The 23,605-nt window shown below is 32.0% G+C and overlaps 1 protein-coding gene across 1 annotated transcript in view; it reads left to right on the top strand.

The window, feature by feature from the left end:
- Window positions 1-23,605, top strand: part of LOC136986557 (deubiquitinating protein VCPIP1-like) — a 67,589-nt gene that overhangs the window by 6,000 nt on the left and 37,984 nt on the right. Inside the window, exon 2 of the mRNA XM_067284123.1 lies at window positions 4,695-5,348. Within this exon, the coding sequence (XP_067140224.1) occupies window positions 4,704-5,348 (645 nt within the window). The 5' untranslated portion in view covers window positions 4,695-4,703. The remainder of the gene's footprint in view (window positions 1-4,694; window positions 5,349-23,605) is intronic.

Raw genomic sequence — 23,605 nt, 5'->3', positions numbered from 1 at the left:
GAACAGACCTTGTAACTGACATATCATCCAATTATTTTTCCCTTTTTTCTTGCACAATTGGTACTTGTTTAAACTAGCACATTTCAGTGCTTTGATAAGAAGAGTGTGTGCATATTCATTGGGCTACAAAAGTAGGAAGGAAGAATTGAAATATATTATCAGAGTAGTGGTACACCATAGATACCAACCTGGCATTATCAAAAGGCTAATTAAGGAATACCCACATTGCATAGTGAAAAAGGGGTGTAGAATGCAATTTTAAGTTTATAACATAGGCTATAGTAACTACCTTCTAGGAGATTGGAAAGATTGACAACCTAACCTTAGCATACAGGAGGAGCCCTAAAGTACAGTAAAGCATCGATTATCCAAAATAATTCCGGACTGGGGTTGTTCAGATAATTGATCATTTATGAAAAATATATTAAACACAAAACTGTACTGTATATATTTTGTATCGCACGTCTTACAAATACATACCTTACATAAAGTAGTACATTAAAGTATGTCTACAGTTAGGTTGGCAGGGAGGGAGAGTGTGTTGCAGTGCCACAGCGCTAGAGGAAATTTGTTTTCTGTCAATTGAATTTGAATTCCAGGTTGGTTCATTCCATGCTAGAAGAAAAGATGATGATTCACACTCCTTAACAATGTATATTGTATAATTTTCTTTGAGTAAACATTATACATAAAATATTTAAGTATTTTTTTCTGCATGGAATACATTATCGTATTTTACATTAATTTATATGGGAAAAATTGTTTCGCTTAACAAATTGTTTTCAGTTCAGGAAAGAGGTGAAAGTCACCTTTCAGACTTCCACCTAGCTTGGAACTTTTTAAATACCCAGTGTACAGCTCTGATTAGCACAGAGTGACTTCTACAACTTTCTTGAACTAAAATCATGGCTAGGAGGGCAGAGGTTTGAGACTAATGACGATCTTCAAAACAACATTAAGGCCCATCTCAAGTCACTGGTGGCAACATTCTATGAAGAGGAGATTTCAAAGCTCGTCCACAGATAGATAAATCCCTCAACCTTCACAGTGATTATGTGAAAAAGTAACCATTGGAAGTTGAAAAAGAAACCGCCCTTGTATATACAAACTCCCAGTTTGGACCAGAAGTCACATTATTTTAATTTAAACTTTTTTCCAGAATGTAGTGAGTTAGATGACCAGCATGACTGTTATGTACAGTACAGGAAAAGTATGATATACAGGGGCAAGACAGTAAAATTGAGAGCATATATTTTAAAATTAAATTGCAGCTGGGTATTGTGACAATGTCACAATAAATTTCTTGCGTTATTATTCAGCCTTTGCCAATAAGTATTTTTGTAATAAATAAAAGTTTTATAAACATATTTTACTGTTTTATGGATAAATGGCTCATTAAACTGGCATATACAATTTTGATAAATTTGTACAGTTAAATGAATTAAATTGTTTTTGTGAGTTTCAAGTTTTAGCAGTATCTAGATTTAAATGCAAATCAAAACTTTCATTAATTTGCTTTTTGGATACACCAACTAATGTTATCTGTAGACTTGTTTATCAATATATTTGTCCTTAAATTTATTAATTGACATGAGACATTGCATGCTAACTTACAACTAGAGGAGTGTTTCTTTTTCCATGAATAACTATATATAGGATAGGATCAAGAGTGGGAAATTCTTATAATTTTTTTTTCTTTTACTGGAAAGACCTGCAACATGTGTACACTGAGATGTTCAGTAATAATGTTAATCATTCCTAATTATGTGCATGTACTGTATATTTCTAAAAATCTCTTACTACACATTCATAAGTACAGATCTATTTAGTCAGTTTTTGTGTGTCTTTATTAAGCACTGGAAATATTAAAAGTTTGGTGAATTTTTAGCTTGGGCAGTTCTGGGTATCTCTGCTAGCATTTTATAATAATGAATAGTGTTAATAGGCAGAATGTTTGAAAAGTTTAAGGCCTCACATAGAAACAAGAAATTTATATTGAAAATAAAAATGATTTCAAAGATTTCAAAACAATCTTTAAGACTAATAGATTTGGTTTGACAGTGTCACAATACTATTACATCCTCTATAAATCAATTCCTTGGGAATTGCAAAAAGTCGTCTGCCGCAGTAAAAGCTTTTTCATTTGACGAAAATTTCTTTCCACTCAAGAAATTTGAAATACAAATTTGGAACATATGGTTGCAGTTTGAAGTGAAGTTTGGGCATCACAATTATTGCTATATGAGTTTGATGAAACAGAATTTTTTTTCTTGGCTATTCCTGTGTTTCTGTCTCAAATCTTTTTTAATTTTGTATATTTTTATGCACTCTATGCCTTTAATTCAGTTTGTTCAACAGTATGTAGATTTTCTTGCTGGTTTCTTCATTTGTTGCTGTTGATAGGTATTCATTTTAAGGATTGTCTTTCAGCTCTCTTCAGTTCTCACTTTTTATCATCAAAAGCAGTGGAGCAGATTTACCTAAAGTATTATCCATAGCAATTTTACTTTGATTAAAATCATTCTCTTTTACAAGATATTTGATGATGACAGGTTGCCCAATATTTTATTTTTATTTTTTTTTTAAACAAGCTTGCTTTTGATATGTTTACTTTGTTGGTCTACCAAACAAGAACTGTTTGGCCAAGGATTATAAAATTTTTACATGTATTCATACTAAAGATGAAGACTTTAAATGCCAAAACAATGTGTTGATTAAAACACCAGTTCTGTCGGACCACTAACATTTCAAACATCCTAAATACAGTCAAATCTCATTTACATACTTTTCAGGGGAACTGAGAAAAATAGGATTACAGGCATATTCTTGACTCTTGGCTAATATTATTATTAAATGTGATGATGATACATTAATTCTATTGAATTCAAACTGGTTTGGTATCTGATATTTAAAAACTGGCTTTTGACAAAAGCAGTAAACTATAATGGAAGTGCTTTGTAATGGAGAAAAAATTGCATGGAAAATATTTAATGTATAATTGCAAAAACATGTACAGCTGAGAAACATACAGGAAATCCTTGTTAATTTGAACTTGGATAGCTCAAAATCCAGTTAACTGTACTTTTGTTCTGGTTCAGGATATTGAGATTTATACGTTAAGGAATTTGGTTAGTTTGAAATACAGCTGCTTCAAAATTTGAAGGGAAAATTCTGTTCTAACTGTGATATAACTGTTAACTTGCTTATTTAGATTGAAGTGCCTCCATGGTATAAGAGAACAATAGACCAAGAACAACTCTAATCTGGTCAATATGGCTTTACTTTTGCAGAAACACATTTTTGAGTCACATTTTTGACTCGCCCCTGAAAACAAAAGAGGGAGTGCAGCCCTGAGGGGAGAGAGAGGAACACGTGGGTTAGTCTGGAGCGGGACCTCGAGTTGGAAGGAGTGTTAGTGGAGCTTCCCAAGTACGCATAGGGCCAAACGATAAAGACAAGAACAAGCTGAACTGTGTTTTAGAAAGTGAGAAAAAGTGAAAGTATTCGTCAATTCCTGTTTCACCGTGACATCCTGGCCGGTAGATTTGTCATCTAGTCGTGGATACCCTCTTTCCTGTCCATTCTTGATATTCCCTCTTTCTTGCTATTTCTTTGTTTTGTATACTAGTTTTAATTTTATATTTTAAGTGATATTGTCGGGAAAATTTGTTGTACAAGATTCGGTATTTGCTCTTGTGTATTGTTGGTGGGAAAGGTGTTTGTTGGTATCCTCTGTATCCTGTTTATTAACGAGCGAAGAAAATAAAATTTATCGTATTTTGTTTCTCTTATTTTCGACTCTTTGTCTTCTTACAGCTCGTTAGCTTCACAATTTATTACAAGTTTTTTTTAAATAAAAAATAATAATCATCATCATCATCAATTTATTACAATAATTAAAGGTTTAAATTAGTAGCCAGTTTTTTAGTTCAGAAATTTTAATAAATAGCAATATGTTTATATATGTTATACATACATACATACATAAACATATGCTATGTATTAAAATTTTTGCTTTATTTATATATATTTTCTATGATTTATATATATATATATATGTTTTCAGCTAATTTTGCATTTTCTGATATAATGAAAAAGAACAATTTGACTGAATATGAAGTGATGACAAATATTCAAATATTTTGAAAATAATAAATTAACATTAAATAAATAAATATGCTATAAGAACATAATGAAAAAAAGTAGTTTTCAAAGCATTAGTTTTATTTTTAAGCATTGTTATAACTAACATTATTATAAATGTAAAATGAAATGTTTCAATTTAGTTTCTTACTATTTTCAATATTAAAGAGGAAAACAGTTAAAAGTGTAGAAGCCTTTTTATTTGTCCTTCAGTTAACAGTTTTGAATTATCCTGGCCTCATTCTCAAGATATGTATGGAATTATGAGAAAATTTAATATGTAATTTTAAGAAGACAGAACAAATGCAAAGTTTGTTTCAAAAACATTTTGAGAATTTGAGCATGAATTTGAATTCTGTACAAGATGCATTAATAATATATACATGTAATAATTATAATTTTTAATTGCAATTAGTTTGTTAATTATAATTAATTAATTCATACAATTTTGCAATGTATATATAAAAATATGATGATATAGATTAATTATTAATATTCAAATATAGTACTAATATAAACTATTAATTTTTATTTTTGTATCTGTTTTAAAGGATTAAATAATGGCATCAAAAGATGGATATATGTTAAGTGGAATATGCCCTGATAAACAGTGCCAGACAAAATTATTTTTTCCTCTTTATGCTTCAAGTATAGAATGTACACAGTGTGGTCAGCATCATGAACGATCTGTATTACAAGAAGTTCAAGAAGTTTCAAATCCAGAAATTGCTTTGCAAAGGATGTTAAAAAATGTAATTGTTAGTACTGTACCTAAGAAAGGTGCTGAAATGGTTAAAGTATTAGGACTCTCAAATTATCATTGTAAACTTTTATCACCTTTGTTAACAGTATATGGAATGAATAAAAGTACTGGAAAAGCAAAACTACTTAGTGATATGAATCAAGGAAAATATTTTGATTGTAGTGTTTTAGGAAATAGAACATTTCTAATTGATCCAGAACACATATCTATTGTTGGTTATGGAAGAGATATTTCAGGAAGTGTTCAGTATTTGTCTGGAACTTTGGAATTGGTTAAAGATTATAATGACGGAGAAGAAAGATTGATTCCAGTTCATGCTGATGGAGATGGACATTGTTTAGTTCATGCAATATCTAGGGCTTTAATTGGAAGAGAACTTTTCTGGCATCCATTGAGATGCAATTTAAAGAGGCATTTTGAAGAAAACTTACAAAAATATAAGGTAAATATATTATTTCAATAAACATTATAAATAAATAAAGATTAGTTTAAAGATAAAGATTTTTTTTGTAAGTAAGCATAATATAAAATTATGCTTATTTATAAAAAATTGAACAAAAAACTTTTTAGATGATAAATTTTTATCTAAATACATTCAAACAACCGAAATAATTCAATAAATCTAAATAACTATTATCAGATTACATTATGGCTTATTAATGACCAAAGAGAATAATTTAACTGAAAGGTAGGCAGTTATGCTACCAAGATAGCAGTGGTTCCTAGTCTTTTTTCCATAATTCCATTTAAACATTAATGAATTTTCACAGCCTTAACATTGAATCTATACATAAGGATTTATGTGAAAAAATTTTTATTTTACATTTTATTTCTAACCTTTTTGTTCAAAAATAATTAACATAAAAATTCTTTATTCTTTATATAACAAAATTATAGGCGATGTCTTTTTACAATAATGGCAGCCATTATTGTCAAAACTCCCTTATAACAAAATTATTACAAAATCCATTAAAATATAATCATAAAAGGTAATATACATTCAATAAAATACAAAATATTCAATAAAAATATAAAATTTTTTTGCAATGAGATTTCTAACTGATAAAATTGAGATATAGTTTATCTTCAATTGCTTTAGCTGCTTTATGATAATGAAAAACAAATAATTTTATTGTAACATTATGGCAGCAAAAAGAAGTAGAAATACATGAAAGTTGACTTGTATTAACGAAGGGTGTATAGATGTTAAAGTGATGAGAAGAAAGTAAACCATTAAAATATTTGTAAGTAAAAATATGATTGAAATAGTCTATACACTTAAAAAAATCATGTAAACCTAAACAGGATTGAGTAACTTCAGGAGAATGAGTAAATGAAAAGTGTGATAATTTATTGAGAAGAATGAAAATCTTACCAATTTTATTGTTGAGTTTGATTAAAAGGGTATGGGAGGCCAAAGCCCAAAACAGTGATGTGTAATTGATTAACAACTGAATGTTGGCAAAAAATACATGTAAGGTGTTTTTACCAGATACATTTTTGAGATTACACCAAAGCATTCTTTGGCATATGGATACTTTTTTGATCAGATTATCAGTATGCAATTAAAAGTTAACTTTAGGGTCAAATGTAATGCCAAGATCAAGTACAGAATCCACAAAGTTTAATGGCTGAGTTTCAATACAAAAATTAATGTTAATAGATCTGACAAGACTATCATGATTTTACTTTTTTCAGTATTTAATAAATGGTTCAGCAATTTTAAAGATTTGTGAAGAGTTAGGATGTCAGATTGTAATGTAATCTGACAGCTATTAGTGATTTTAATGTCATTAGTGTAGGCATTGATAAATAAGGAAAGTATAAGGAAAAGGGAGCTGTTTAAATATGCAATGAAAAATAGATTACTAAGAATAGAACTTTGAGAAATATCAATCAAAGGGGAAAATTGCTGGAAAAAGAAATCTGAAATTTTTATTTTACATGTGTGCATTATGAAATAATTATTAAGCCAAGACAAAATATGATTATCAATATCAAATTCAAAAGATAATTTTTTAAGCAGTATAATTGGTATGATGGAATCAAAGGCTTTGGTAATGATAAAAGACAAATTAAATTAAAAAATCACTTGATTCACTTAATTCAGTTATTTTAAATGGTCTTGCATTTTATCACAAAGTTTATTAAATTGAAGTTCAATTTTTCAAACAGAAACTTGGCCAACTATCTTATGACATAGTTAACCAGATTTCTTTGAAAGATGTAATAGGTTTTTCAATGTACTTTGAATGAGTTGTTTCAAGCTCTAGCTTCCACTACAAATTATACAAAATGGTTGATGTTCATTCATTTTCTTACATAAAAATCCATATTTTAGAAATTCTTCAGTAATTTTTCTTTTATTACAGTTGTTGACTTTTTGGATAATTTAGTTATTATTTTTAACATATTTCTGATATTAGTAATGTATTTTTCTGTATTGGTTTTGTTTGTGAATGGTACAGATTTTTAATTCTGTTGAGTTTTTAATAATTTATTGGTCTACATTTCTAGATAAGATGATAACATAAATGTTATATACTTTCCTTATCACAAAAACTACTATTTTTTTGCTACTTAATATAGTTAAAAATCTTTATTATTACATGCATGTAGAGCAGCAATACAGATGAAACTAGATTTACACCAATCAAATTTATGCATTTTCATTTATTACATTTATAAATATTTTCAAAAATATTCTGTTCCAATATTTATTGATAAATATCTGTAGATAAGTTAAAGTATATAGATCAGTTAGATATGCACAAGTTATAAAAGCTAAAAGAAGTGCACATAATAATTTAATATTTTGGTGTGTATAATGTGATTACATTAATAATTATTTAGGGATCATCAAAAACTGTCATTCTCAGTCGTCATATAATTGCATTCAATTTTGCATTTTATAAAGATCATCTAGATATAATAACTCTGCATAATTTTCTGATACAAAATGAAAAACAGCTATTACTAGCATAATTAGTATTATTGATGTTAGTCATTGCTGATATTGCAATTTTGTACAAAATTTATTGCATTCATTTTGTTTCTTGTTAGGAATTGATTATAAAAAGATTTTTAAATGAGAATAATGTTTAATAAAAGGAGTTTATGCAACCCCATAAGATTGGAAATCCCATTTGGAGTCATGATCCTCCCATTGGGGAATTACTGGTTTATATAAAACAGAATTTTGCTGGTGTCATTACAATTTTTGTTTGTTTCATTTTTTAAATTCTAGTGCATAAATTTGTTTTATATTAAAGTGGCATTGATATAAAATTTAAAACACTAAATAACTATCAAGTTGAAAACATTACATAAAAATTTATTTTACTGTTATTTTCTAAAGTCATTGGATGAACTAAATGGAATCTTTGTAATATTTTGGATGGCTTGACCATTATAGTCCATCAAGTCTTTCCCATTTAAGAAAGCACATTTTTTTTGAATGAGACTAAAGACAAAAGTTTTCTTTTTATCACATTTCATTTTCTTTGCTTATCAAATAATAATATGTCTTAAAATTAACTTGGAAAAATTAAACAGAAAAGAAATTTAAATATCTTAATTTTAAGTTTAGTTTTTATTTAAAGCATATTACTAGTGAAAAGTGGAAAGGAGAATGAATGTTGTGTTGGCAGTGAAGTCCTCTCTGACAAACTTTTCTGTTTTACCAATAATGATTGCATTTTACATGTTCAACTCTACTGTGTTTAACATGTGTAATATTCATTAATAATTGGAACAGCAAATTTCTGGAGATAAGGGTAATAACAGATTAGTAAGTTTGTGCTTTGTTACTTTCAATTATTCTTGCAAGTTTATATTCAACATTAGACTATAAACTTGCAAGAATAATAGATAGCAAGAATAGTAGATAGCATTTGTGCTATAATTCATTAAAATGTTATATATTGAAAATAAGGTTGTTGACAATATTCAATTGTTCTTGACCATTTTTCATTGCCTTAATATCATATTTCAAAAATTCCTTATTTGTTCAAGCATATGTTTCTTCGGTAATCTTAAATTATGAAATTTCAATCTAAACAAGCTTCTATCAATTTAATTATCTTATTTAATGTAGTTTGTGTTTCCTACCTTAGTATGTTTTGAAATAATGCAGAATACACATTCTTCCAAAATTCATTTACTTCATTTGAAGTCTTTTCACAAACATTATTAACCCTTGTCCAAATAAGCATTTTTATAACACAAACGGATAAGGTGAGTCCAATTGACTCTGCCTTAATTTTTTGGAATTATACACGTTTCTTTCATACTATTGTTATTCTGAGCTACATTATTAGTACAAAACATGTTTTTTATTAATCCTTTGAATTACGTTAATCAAATAAATTTTATTTGAACTTATTTTTACATGTAGGCATATAACTCTACTGAATGTTGAATGCATAAAGTATTGTTTCATACATCAAAATGTTTTTCATTTGAGACTTGTTTATAGGGCACATAAAGCACCATTTTTTATTTTGTGATTCTTCTTCACTAGAACAGCGTATTGTCTTTTTTATGGCACTACGATTGTATATATTATTTTATCGTCAAATCTAACATATCACAAAAGACCTCTTGAATGATCATTGTCTTATAGTAGCTCTGAAATAGGAGAAACATAAACAGAAATCCACTAAACTTCATAACTTGTGTTATTGAGTTTCAGACTTCTTGCAGTATCATTAACACCAATTTCTTCTACCAAGTTTTTCTGATGCTCTAAATTACTTTCCAAAATTATTTCCAACTGTGAAATTTTATCCATTAATGCGTTCTGATAACATTGATTCATTAAAAGACACATCCTGAGATCATTATTGGGTTCTAGAGCCATAAAATTCAAATCACTCTGTAGGATTGACAAATAATCCTTCTTGTTAGATGTATTTCCAATTGGACCATCATTATTCAATCCCAAAGAATCATTTCCTTCAGGAATCCAATCCTCCTCACGGTAATAATCATTTTTAGAACTCTCCCCATCTTCGTCATCTTCATCCTCCCCTTCCTCTTCCTCCTCCTCATCTCCTCTTCGTCGTCACTATCATCTAAAACATCTTTCAATTTCGATATATCTTGTAACAATTCCATACTGTCATCTACAAGTTCGGCCATTGTTTATTTCTAAGGAAATCTCTAATACTTCTATCACACTATAAATCCCGCCGTTGCCAAACGATACAAAAACGTTATAGCGACTTCTTGCAGTAAGGAGAAGTACAAAAATAGTTGGATTTGTATTATGTGAGATAGTTTTCATTGGTGTTCTCAGATAATGGTTACTAAATGCAAATGTCTGTAGATAAAACAGTACACCATGTGGTAACAATGCTGCTACCGTTCGATAGGAATTCAACTCATCTGAACCAGACCTTATTCATTAAATAATATGAACTATCACTATTTATGTAATTGATGTCCAAAAAAGTGGTATTCAAATAGGAAAACTGTTGATGCAAACAAAAATTATCCTTGTAATCCAAGCAATATATTTATTAAAAGTAAGAATGTTTTCAATTAGTTTGACTGATCTCCTTCAGTTAACAGAAACTTCAAATAAAATAATACAATTTAAAAATAGAATGTAATGTTTGAATTAAAATAGAAAAAAGAAATTTAAAATAACACAAAAAAAACAATAACTATATATAATATAAATACAGGTATTCTTTGTATAACACATACATACAAGAAAGACTTTGGCTGTACACGAGGTGTTTGCTGGCAGAGAAGATGGTAAGGGAAAGGGGGGAAGAAAGAGGGAGAGGAGAAACAGTAGAGAAAGGTAGGATCCCTCTGAACGGTGTATGTATGGCTACAGTATCCTCTGTTTGATGTTGGCATGCGCTTTTTAGGCTGCAAGGCCATAGTCCCCCAAAGGGTCTAAAGAAACCTGAGTATATATTGAACTCCAATGATTGAGTGCACTACGAATAGCTAAGTGTAGAAGTTAGTGCCAAGTGGCTGTTAGTAGGAAGACTTACATCTTAATACTAATAAAGCTGAACACAAGCACAAATCTTAATACTATTTAACAGCTAGATAGGCAGTATGAAAAACAAACAAGCACAATGACAAACTAGACCGAGATGAACGGACCAACAGAAGACAAATGAGCAAGACCCCAATTTTTATTATTATTATTATGTTGGGTTAAGTGAGATATACTTGGTTAACACCAGTGGCTGTGTACTATGCCGGACCAAAGTCAAGGCATAGTAACCAAAACAGAAATTAAAGAAGTGTATCAGTGTGTGTGTCTGTATTCAGGAATTTTCTCACAATATGACATGTATTCAATATAGTGGCTTTCTGTAGTGTGATGTATGTGTTTCTATTCAATTGTAATGTGCCCAGGCTTTTGTGTAGTGTGTGTGGTATGACACCTGTAGAGGAGAGAACAACAGGTACAATAAGCACCCTATCCATCCTCCACAGATGCCTTATTTCCTGGGCGAGTTCTGTGTACTTGCTAATTTTTTCAGTGCATGCGTTTTGTATATTGTGAGTGTTTGGAATGGATATGTCTATAATGTATGTGATTTTATTGTGTTTGTCAATGAGTGTGATGTCTGGTCTGTTGTGGTAAATTGTTTTATCTGTGATTATGGCTCTGTCGTAGTACATTTTGTGCGTGTTGTTTTCCAATACTGTCTGTGGGATGTATTTGTAGTATGGTTCGTGGATGTCTAATAATTTGTGTTTCTTTGCAAGCTCTTGGTGTATTATATTTGCTACTTGATTATGTCTGTGTAAATAATCTGTCTGTGCCAAGAGCTTGCAACCAGAGGTGATATGTTGTATAGTTTCTGGCATGACGTGACATTTTCTGCATGTGTCATTTGTGAGTGTTGCATCTTTGAGTATGTGTTTTCTGTAGTTTTTAGTATTTATGACCTGATCCTGTATGGCAATCATGAATCCTTCCGTCTCCCCAAAGAGGCATCCCCGAGCTAACCAGCTGTTTGACGCAGTTTTGTCAACAAAATCCTGGGCCAGATCGTAAGGATGCCTGCCATGGAGTGCCTTTCGAGCCCACGATTGCTTAATGGTGTCTATGCTTTTTATATGTTGTGTTGTGTTCATATGATGTGAGTGTAAGTTTAATGGTGTGTTATTCGAGTCTGCTAGAGTTACTGCTTTATGTAATTGTGATGTTTCTTGTTTTTTGTAGAAAAACTCTCGCAGTGACTGTATTTGTTTGTAGTGAAGGTTAACTATGTCAATCAGGCCACGTCCGCCATCTTTACGTGGAAGGGTTAATCTTTCTGTGGCGGATTTAGGATGATGTTGTTTATGCTTAGTAAGTGTTGTTCTTGTTTTCCTTTGGAGTTGCTCAAGATCTGTGTGAGTCCAATGTATAACTCCAAAAGAATATGTGAGTACTGGGATGACATATGTGTTTATTGCTTTAACTGTGTGTTTTGCATTTAACTCTGTTCTGAGAATAGCATTTAACCTACTTTGGTATTCTTTAATTAATCTTTGCTTTATTTGTGTATGTTCTGTTAGTTTGGCCTGTTGGAATCCTAAATACTTGTAGAACTCGCCCTCTTCCATGGATTCAATAATGTCTCCATTTCCAAGTGCAAAATCTTCTTTCTTCAGGATTCCTTTTTCTATGTGAAGTGTTTTGCATTTATCTAGGCCAAATTCCATTTGTATGTCCTTGGTGTATGAATGTGTGATTTGTAGGAGTTGATGAAGTTGTTTTTGTGTGGATGCATAAAGTTTTATGTCATCCATGTACATGAGATGTGACAGTGTAAACTGTGTTGTTTTTTCGTGTCTGATATTGTAACCATATTGCGTGTTGTTTAACATGTTGGATAATGGGTTCAGGGCTAAGCAGAACCAGAGAGGACTCAAGGAATCTCCTTGAAATATTCCTCGCCTAATAAAAATTTGGTTTGTTTGTATGGAAGTGTTACTAACCCTGAGATGTAGTGTTGTTCTCCAGTGCTGCATAGTGTTTTGAAAGAATGCAATGAGTGATGGATGTATTTTGTACATGTGTAGAATATGTAGCAGCCAACTGTGTGGAACACTGTCGAATGCTTTTCTGTAGTCTATATATGCCATGTGTATGTTTCTGTGTTGTTTGTGTGCTTGCCGTAGAATGACTGAATCTATGAGTAACTGTTCTTTGCATCCCATGTGGTTTCTACGACAACCTTTTTGCTGTTCTGTTAGAATGTCGTGTTCTTCAACGTGTTTGTATATTTTGTTTGCGATACAGGATGTCAATAATTTGTAGAGTGTTGGAAGACATGTAATTGGTCTGTATTGTGTGGGGTCTGTGGTATTGTTGTTTTTAGGTTTCATGTAGGTGATGCCCTGAGTAAGAAAATTTGGCATGTCTTGTGGATTGATGATGATGTGTGTTAGATGTTTAGCTAGTTCCTGGTGCAGTGATGTAAACTTTTTGTACCAGAAATTGTGAATGTTGTCTACACCAGGTGTCTTCCAGTTGTGTGTTCTGTTAACAGTGTATTGGAAATCATGTATGCTTATTTCAACACAGGGCATAGTTGGTATGTTGTGCAAGTTTCTGTTCTCCTCCTCGATCCAGCCTGCATCAGCATTGTGCGTGACAGCACTGGACCAAAGAGAAGACCAATATGTTGTGAGTTCTTCTTCTGTTGGTGTGCCACTGTGCTGTGTAACAGTGTTTGCTTTGTTATTGATTTGTCTGTAAAAGAGTTTTTCATTGTTTGTAAATAATTTATTTTGTTGTTTTCGTAGTGTACATGTTTTGTATCGTTTGAGTCTACGTGCTTTGGCAGCAAGTTTTTGTTTTAGTGTATCAATGTATTCTGTAATGTGTGTGTTGTGACGTTCATGTTTTGTGTGTGTTTTTATTTTCTTGAAAATGTTTTTGAGCTGTTTCCTTAATTTGGGTGTTATGTTGTTTTTAGCGTATTGTGTCAGCTTGCCTAATTGCTGTCTAATGTCATTTATTTGTATTTCTATTCTTCTCTGCCAGGCAGGCTTGTGATAGAATTTTGTTTTCTGTGTGTTTGTCTGTGATTGTACTTTCAGCCCATGGTGTGTCACTACTGTGACTGCTCCAGCATAAACTAATGTATGAATGTCTGCGAGTGTAGAAATTGAATGAATGTAGTGTGGTAGTAAGTGAGTGTTTACGTAATTTAGTGTTTTTCCTACTTCCTTTGACGTGTTGATTTTTGGTATTCGTGGTCGTTGTGTGGGATCTGTGCCTGTATATTTAGTGAGTGTTTCCTGAAATATATGTGAGAGTGTATTAACTAAATCCATGTCTATGTTATCAGTGATGGATGAGGAAATGTCTGTAGTATCATTAGTGGTAATTGTTGTATGTGTGTTATTATCAATGCTTGTTGCTGGATTATCCTGACAGGTTACATGATCTTCATTAATGTTAGATGTTTCTGTCTGTTGATGTATTTGATCAGCAACCTGTTGTTTGATAAGTTCAAGTGTTGTTTGTGGAATAAGGTTGTTGTGTATAATTGTTCTTTTTTGATCAACAACCCTTTGTTCGGTGACAGTGAGGTGAGGATACTGTTGTGTGAATCTATGGTGTAGTTGTTGTCTGTATGCTGTCATGTTTGTTTCGAGTTTTGTGATGGTGTAGTAACTACGGATGATAAACTTGTTCATTTCTACTGTCCATTTCATCCGTTGGCGTGGTTTTCCAGCCTTTGTGGTCTGTGGATGCATTGCCACAGAAACACCAAGGCTGGGTTTGTTCCTCACATCTGTTGAGGGCATTGCAGTAGCCATGCTTGGGCCGGTGCTGCTTTCGCCACCGGTAACCAAGGGAGACTGTGGCCTATTTTTCGAACGTGAGCCTCTGCCTAACCCACGAACGCGGACCTTGTTAACCCGGGCGACGTCCGAGCCGGTATCACACTTTGATCTAGTTATTACCATAATAAATATCTCCACAGAATGTGGGTGTGGTCACTCTTAGCTTCATTTCTCCCCATAGACCTTACTGGCATGGGTGTCCCTACCAGGAGCTTATGCTCCAGCCTGCATTGCCCTATGGATCAGTAAAATTACTGGGCTCTCCCACCACGACCAGGTGGTGACCACGGGAGAGTTTATTATTATTATTATTATTATTATTATTTTTTACATTAACTTACTCACTAACTATACCAACCTACCATAATTTAGATCAAACTTAACCAGATGATTAAAGCTAACAAACTCTAATCTAATTTAACCTAACCGGAAACCAAACTAAGAGTCCCTAATCTAACTTACTACTATGACTAACCAAATTTAGACTGAAAAAGAAGACAGAAAATAAGAATTAAAATACAAAGTTGAAAGGCAGCTATATACCAACAGTTGTAACAAAGCAAAGGAAAGCTAATTGCCATTTGTGCCCTCAGAGTGAGTATTCTCAAGAGCCCCACTAAGGGATATGAATGGGTTTGGATGGCACCCTTGGCGCGTGTGAATGAGTTGTCCAGTTGTACCCTTCAAGAATAGCAGCTCTCATTAAACTATCCCTGATGTGATTGTACTGTACCTATTGCAGCTAAAAACTAAGTGAAGTGGTGTTTGGTCCTCCTGAATACCACAATCACATTGTGGATTGTTCCCAAGATTAAATCTATTCAAATATTGCTTAAAGTTACCGAGTCCTGCAAATCAGTGTTCCACAACCTTTTTCTATTCGTCACACACCTATGACTCAACATGACTCAACACGGCACATCAAAATGTTTTTCCCCTCAAAAACGTATGATATGATACTATTGATAGAATTTCGTAATGCCATAAACCTATTATTATTATTATGTTGGGTTGGGTTTTGTGAGTTATACTCAGTTGACATCGATGGCTGTGTACTATGCCGGACCACAGTAACTTCAAAACAAGACAAAAATTAAGTAGTGTATCAGTGTGTGTCTGTATTCAGGAATTTCATAACAATATGACATGTATTCAATATAGTGGCCTTTTGTAGTGTGATGTACGTGTTTCTATTCAATTTTTAATGTTTCCAGGCTTTTGTGTAGCATGTGTGGTATGACACCTGTAGAGGGGAGAATGACAGGTACAATAAGCACCCTATCCATCTTCCACAGATGCCTTATTTCCTGGGCGAGTTCTGTGTACTTGCTGGTTTTTTCAGTGCATGTGTTTTGTATATTGTGAGTGTTTGGAATGGATATGTCTATAATGTATGTGATTTTATTGTGTTTGTCAATGAGTGTGATGTCTAGTCTGTTGTGGTAAATTGTTTTATCTGTGATTATGGCTCTATTGTAGTACATTTTGTGTGTGTTGTTTTCCAATACTGTCTGTGGAATGTATTTGTAGTATGGTTCGTGGATGTCTACTAATTTGTGTTTGTTTCTTTGCAAGCTCTTGGTGCATTTGCTACTTGATTATGTCTATGTAAATAATCTGTCTGTGGCAAGAGCTTGCACCAGAAGTGATGTGTGTATGGTTTCTGGCATGATGTGACATTTTCTGCATGTGCCATTTGTGATTGTGTTATCTTTGAGTGTATGTTTTCTGTAGATTTTTAGTATTTATGACCTGATCCTGTTTGGCAATGATGAATCCTTCCATCTCAAAGAGGCATTCCCGAGCTAACCAGCTGTTTGATGCAGTTTTGTCAACAAAATTCTGGGCCAGGTCATAGGAATGTCTGCCATGGAGTGCCTTTCTCACCCATGATTGCTTAATGGTTTCTATGCTATTTATATGTTGTGAGTGTAAATTTAATGGTGTGTTATTCGAGTCTGCTAGAGTTACTGCTTTATGTAACTGTGATGTTTCTTATTTTTGTAGAAAAACTCTCGCAGTGTCTGGATTTGTTTGTAGTGGAGGTTAACTATGGTATGTTGATCAGGCCATCTTTAGGTGGAAGAGTTAATCTTGCTTTACTGGGATGACATATGGGTTTATTGCTTTAACATCATCTTATTTCATCAGTGCTGTGGCAGAGAATGAAATACAAGCATAAAAAACACAGTAAGGGTGATAAAAATATATAAATAAAACTTGAAATTAATAGAATATGTAAAAGTTCACATCACACCTTTCACCTTGTGACAGCACACCAGTTGCATAACACTGCTGTAAGTAGCTGAGTGAGGGTGTAACTAAGGTAGAAGTGGCGAAGAATCGTAGTAGTGTCAACCTTGGGGATGAAAGTGTAGGTGAGCCTCCAGTGGTGTCATGGACGCCCCTGCTGTCTTGCCAGAGAATGAAAATTTGCTTCTTGACATGAGTGTTGATGTACAAGGTAGGAATGCAACTGAAAGTACTAGTGACTGAAGATTTTGCAGCTTGTTTGGCAAGACGGTCAGCGATCTTGTTGCTGAGAATCCCTCATGACCCGGGACCCATTGGAAATCTGTTCTAATGTTGTTGTCTGAGAATGTAGTGTATGAGATGGACAAGTTTAAAGTGGCTATCAGACTTTGCAATTCTGTGTAAAGCTACCCTACTGTCAGAATAAATGCAATAGTGTAAGTAGTGTCTTTTGTCTTTCCTATGCCTAATGTGAATTAAGCTTATAAATAGCTAAAGTTTCTGCCTGAGCTATTGAGCAGTATGTACCTAGACGGAAGCAAGCGTTATGAAGCTTGCGGCCTAAGCCAGAGTAAACTACAAAAGCAGCACTAACATTGTCACCCATCTTGAAACCATCAGTGTAAATCCTAAACATGAGATGATCAGCTGGACCTGGATCTTCGAAGTAAATGTCAGGGGCAATCTGTTAGGAGTGGTAATCGTAACTTGGGAGGTATTTTTGTCGATGTTAGATTTTATGATATCATTGATCAAGGTCAGACTGGGGGAATCTTACCTACTCTAATCATTTTGACATCTGAGTTGTCAACAATTATCATTGTTGACATCTGAGTTGCTATAATCTCAACAAGATTTTCCTGCCAAATAATGCATTTAATTTCTAAGTCGATAAGGGTCAGTCCTGACATTACTAGTGGATGTGGTCCTATAAGCCTTACAAATGTGGAGAGTTGCAATCCTTTGAACAGATAACAGTTTTATACAGTTATGGACTTTGGCTTTCACGTGGCCTCAGACCTGTATGGCATAGAGGAGTGCTAGCTGAATTACACCCTGTAAATAAGCTTAGTAGGAACTAGGAATTTAGTATTGCTAGGAACATATAGGGCCCATGTGTTTCTAGCAATACTAATGAGAACATTGGCCGTCTTTTTAGCTTTGTCTGTGATGTATTTGATGTGGGTGTGAAGTCAAGTTGCTCGTCAAGAATAACACCTAAATATTTAATTTCCGTTGTTTGCTTTATTCTGTGAGCACCTATTCGAAGGGTAAGCTTTCTGATGAGTGGCGCATTCCTACCAACTATCATTCTTTTGCATTTGTCTGTGTTAATAGGTTTCCTATGCTTTATACTCTACTAGTGAATGTTATTGAGAATGTTGTTGCATAGGTCCTGTAAGCATTCACTCTTCCTGTATGAAGCTAGGATAATTGTCATCTGCATAGCCCTGTCATGCCAGGAGACAGGGTGTCGTTTAAGTGCAGGATAGAGTTTTGTTCCAGAGACCAGGACCAGACCTGGATACCTGAGGACAACCCTGAGTTATAGGTATGATTATGTTATTTTGTGTTGTATAAACACCTGCACTCCTGTTGCTAAGATAGGACTGAAGAAGTTTGTAAAGATTTTGAGGGCAGTGATGAGCATGTAATGTGTGCAGGATAGAAGGCCACCAGGCGTGATCAAAGAGATCAGATGTGAGCAGATGGCATTCAAAACCTCAATGTAGATGAAGTTGTCAATGTCTGTGTTAGGCAGAGTGAGTGTAGAACTTCTGATGACCACTTGTATACTGTCATTCTGCTGTGGGTCCTCCGAAGGGTAAAGACTAGTGAGAATGTGCTTGATAGGATCCTCCATTTTGTTAGTGTAGCGACCTTAGGGGAGCTGGATAGTGGAGGGGGTTTGGAGCTGGCATTTTTCCTTACAAGCTTAGTACAGTTCTGACCAGGGATTGTGACTGCAAGTGTTGGTACAGAAACCCTTCCAAGTGTTTGTCCTTGTTTTATTTATAAGGGTTTTGTAAGCGTTGTGTTCATGCCTGTACTGATCTCTAAGTGTGGCTTTAATGTCCGGGTTCTGTTCATTCCTAAATTGCCTCCTTAATCTTTTAAGTACTTTTTTCTTGTTTTCTAGCTTAGTGGTCCACCAAGGAACCTTTTTGTGTTTACAATGTTTGAGCTCAGAGGCAATAAAATAAGAGTTAGTGATTGTATTTGTAAGCTTGGTGACAAGCTGATCTAAGGTGTCCTGAGTATAGTGTTTGTGGTCAGGGGTACGCCCAAATGTTATTTAAGGTGTTGTGGAATAATTGCCAGTTAATGTGAGTATAGTGAAAACTATGATTATTAGTATTACTAGAAGTGTTCAGTTGAGTGAACTTTATATAATACAGTAGTTATAATCCAAAAAAGTGCCATGTTATGCAGAATCCATGCTATATGAAATGAAGGACTAATGCAAACATAGGGTTATGTTCCAGAAGTTAGCAAAAGTATACTATTCTTTTTTGTTACTAAAAGAAATATTGACTTTTTCAGTAACACATACAAGGAGCATTTGTTGATATAGGTTTTATTGGAGGAAATTTATTTCAGGTCTTAATGACCCCTCTCCAGTCCTTAGAATGGTTGATTATTGGTTACAAATTGACATTAAAGAAAATATTGGGTAATTGACTGGGTAGAATCTGTTTACATGGGTTAATGTAGATGGGTAGAAGATAAGAGATGGGTGGTGTTTGAAACATCAAAAGAGTAAACTAAGTATTTAATGTTATATAAGGTAGAGGTGGGCAGAAATGCATTTCCTCCAATAAAACCTATATCAACAAATGTTCCTTGTATGATGTTACTGAAAAAAAGCCAATAACTTTTAATTCTTTAAAATCCACAACAAAACCAGTAAGAGAAATATGTTTATGAAAGTAATCGATAATTTCTTTCCAATCAATAATTAACTAATAATCACAATTTAAAAAGTACTGTTAATATTATTTTTAATTAAATGAGGGGGTTTTCTTTTTACAAAGTATTGTCATCATCTCAGCTTTTTTGTTGATCTTGATCATATGTAACAGCGACATTTTCATTCTTTTTATTTTTATCATAAATTTTTATGGATGACAAAATAAAAATATGTTATTAATAGAAATTTTTTTTAGTGGGTCATGTTCATTCAGTTGAGTAGTGAGTGACTTTTTCCCAGAATTTGTGTTCGAATACTGAATTGTTCAAGTACAGAGATACTGCCGTATTTTGCTCATCATTTTTATGAATGAAGTAATCATTCATAGGTAAGTAATACCTATGGTTAAAAAAGTTTAATAGAACTTACCTAAAAATGTTTAAATAAATTTTACTAAATACAAAGATTAATCTATAACAGCATTTTCAATCTTTTTTATATCATGGCACACTTGAACTTATAATTAAATTTTGTGGCACAAATTTATGCAGAAAAAATCACATGATTTTAAAGTTGCATTTGTAAACATTCTGTTACCATATTACTTCCCACTTAATCTAATCCTTTTTGTCTGTATTTTTTGTGAATTAAATAAAACAGTATTGTTGTTCCTTAAAATAGCAGCAGGTTATAATAATAGTTATTTAAATTAATCATTTTTATTTGCATAAGAAAAGCAATTAGTATTTTAAATTATAATTTTAAGTCTTAATTTGCATTTAAAAGTCATATGATAATTGTCTTTAGAAATCTGCCCAATGTCTCACTATTTCTAAGTTAAAATAATGTGAACTAAATATGGACAATTATAGATATGTTTTTGATATAAAGAAAATTTATTTTAAATAAAATAACCTGGTGTTATGCACATAATTTTTACTTATGAATGTATATTTTTACATTATGTACTACATTATGTATATGTTTATTATAACAATGAAAATCTTATATAATCAATTTAAAGAGATTTTAATTTTGACATGTACACTTATTGTTCTTTGGTCTTCTTTTAAAAATAATTTATTTAATTACCTTCAGAAATTTTCATGGCACACCTATGATCCTCTCAAGATACACTGGTTGAAAATCACTGATCTATAAAAAGAAAACATAGAGACAGTCTTAAGGACTAAAGTCTGAAATAAATGAGTATGACACCTGGTTGATAGAAACGTTATTGCAATTTTTTCTTCCTTGTCCTATCAGTTTTCATTAAAATAAGCTTTATGAAAAGCATAAAATAACTTGAAAATTTCAATATTCTAAAATTCATGGGCAAATTTGAGACAACATGCATTCTTCTTCTTCTTCTGGTTCTGCTTACTTGAATAAAAAAAATTTTGAATAATGAAGTTTACACTTAAAAATTGTGAAATTTTGTACGGAGGATTTCAAAATCGTCTTAGAGCAAAACTGAAAGTTGTGTTGTATGGAGGATATTCCCAATTTTTAAACCGTGTTGTATGAGAGATACCTGTATATTATTATACATTTATTGTATTCTATTTTTAAACTGTATTCTTTTTTTTTGACATTTCTATTAACTGAGGAAGGTCAGTCAAACTGATTGAAAATATTCTTATTTTTAATAAATATGTTGCTGGGGTTATAAAGGTGACTTTTGTTTTCGTCAAAGTAATTGATAATAAGATGTAAGAAAACAGTGTGATATGAAATAATACAAATAAATTAATTATTATAAACTTTTTAAAATTAGGTAGATGGCACTTAAGATGTACCATTTACATGCTATTTTGTACTAGGAGAATCTAGCATTAAACTTTGATGCCTCAGAAATACTTAGATTTTTTTGATAATGTAGTTTGATTTTTTTTCCACTTTTTTTCCCCCTGCTTTTATTTCATTTTAGTGAGTTTAATATAGTTTATATAATCTATATTAGTTTCACTCACTCACTGATAGAATTTGTACAATGTGTAAATTGTAGTTTTTTCCAAAGATTAATATTAATATTTTTTCTCACTTTTGTAATAATAATTTAAAGAATAAAGAGAGAAACTAGCAAATGATTTTATTTTAAATTATAATTTTAAAATATTACAAATGAAAAAAATGACAACTATCAGTGATGGATATAAACTATCAATTTTTGAGAACCTTATCAATGTTTTAACACTTGTGATGAATTAATTAGATTCTTAATTACCGTATTTACTTGCATATAAGACGAGGATTTTATCAATTTTTCACTGCTTCAAAAACCTAGGTCGTCCTATACATGCGAGCAAAGGATTCCTTTTGTTTTTGTATAATTTTTGTAAACTGTGTATTTGCATTTTTTACTGGATTCTCACCTTCTGGTGTTTAAAAACAATAATATTTTTATCTGGGTCATTTGAATCGTTCTTGTGTATTGTCAGGAGTAAATATGAATAGCAATAGGAAAAGCAAAGCTTTTGAATTGAATTCAATTCCAAAATTACACGGGAGCCCGATATAAGTTTTAATTCATTCCCATTTTGAAACAGGTGATTATTTGGAAATCAAAATTTGAAGCAACTCGTAAGTGTAATCGACAAAGAATGGATTTGACTGTTAAGAATTGGCAAAAAAAGGTTCTTGATTGTCTAGCTTTACATGAACAAATTATATTGTTGATTTTACAAGACTTTTCCTTGAAGTTTAAAATGCCAGTAATTATTGCAGGACAATGTGTGCATTTATGTGCATTTGATATTTTATTTGTTATTAAATGAAATAAAATTAGAATTGTATTAATGAATCTAATTTTCTTTATTTTGATCTTTAAAGTCACACCTCATCCTATATGCGAGATTGTCCTTATATTCGAGTAAATACGGTATTATTATTTTATGATAACATTGGAAGCATAAAATTACTGTGAATTTTCTTGTGTTTATTTTTTGTTAGTGTTACTGTAATTTAGTGTGTATTTTTCAGAAGTTAGGCTGCAATTTAAAGTAGTTCCACTTTAATGCAAACATTACAGATACATTACATAACTCTGCTTCATGTCTGAAAAACATTTTTAAAAAAATATTTTAATTTTTCAAATGACGTTTTCTTGGATTATGTTATTTGAAGGAATCATAAAACATCAAGATAACTTTTAAATTTTAAAGAAATGATCCACAGTTGTAAAAATTTTTCAAAATATAAACAAGCAAAAATTATTGACATCACAATATTGTGCTGCAATTTTTAATCATATTTTTAATTTATTTAATTTAAAATATATAGTCTGGATCTCAAATTATTAGTGTCTTGCTCCTGTATATCATACTTTTCTTTTAACAATAGAGTTAGGCTGGTCATCTATGTCAGTGTTCTGCAACCGGTGTGCCGTCACATGGTGAAAGGTGTGATGTGAACTTTTACATATTCTGTTAATTTCAAGTTTTATTTATATATTTTTATCACAGTTGTTGTGCTTCTTATGCTTGTATTTCATTCTCTTCCACAGCACTGATGAAATAAGATGATGTTTCTTTATTCTTTATTACAAGCCACACATTTTTATGTATTCTAAGAAATTATATGTAAAATAAATTTGCTCACAGGTGTTAATGTCTGTTTAATAATAATAATTTAGTGGCATTACATAATTCTATTAATAGTATCATATCACATATGTTTTTGAAGGGCATAAAATTTTGGTGTGCCATGTTAAG

The sequence above is a fragment of the Centruroides vittatus genome, unplaced genomic scaffold (assembly GCF_030686945.1).
Source record: "Centruroides vittatus isolate TY-2023 unplaced genomic scaffold, ASM3068694v2 scaffold_1152, whole genome shotgun sequence".
In the NCBI taxonomy this organism is placed as follows: domain Eukaryota; kingdom Metazoa; phylum Arthropoda; class Arachnida; order Scorpiones; family Buthidae; genus Centruroides; species Centruroides vittatus.
This window is presented reverse-complemented; position numbering and strand designations above follow the sequence as displayed.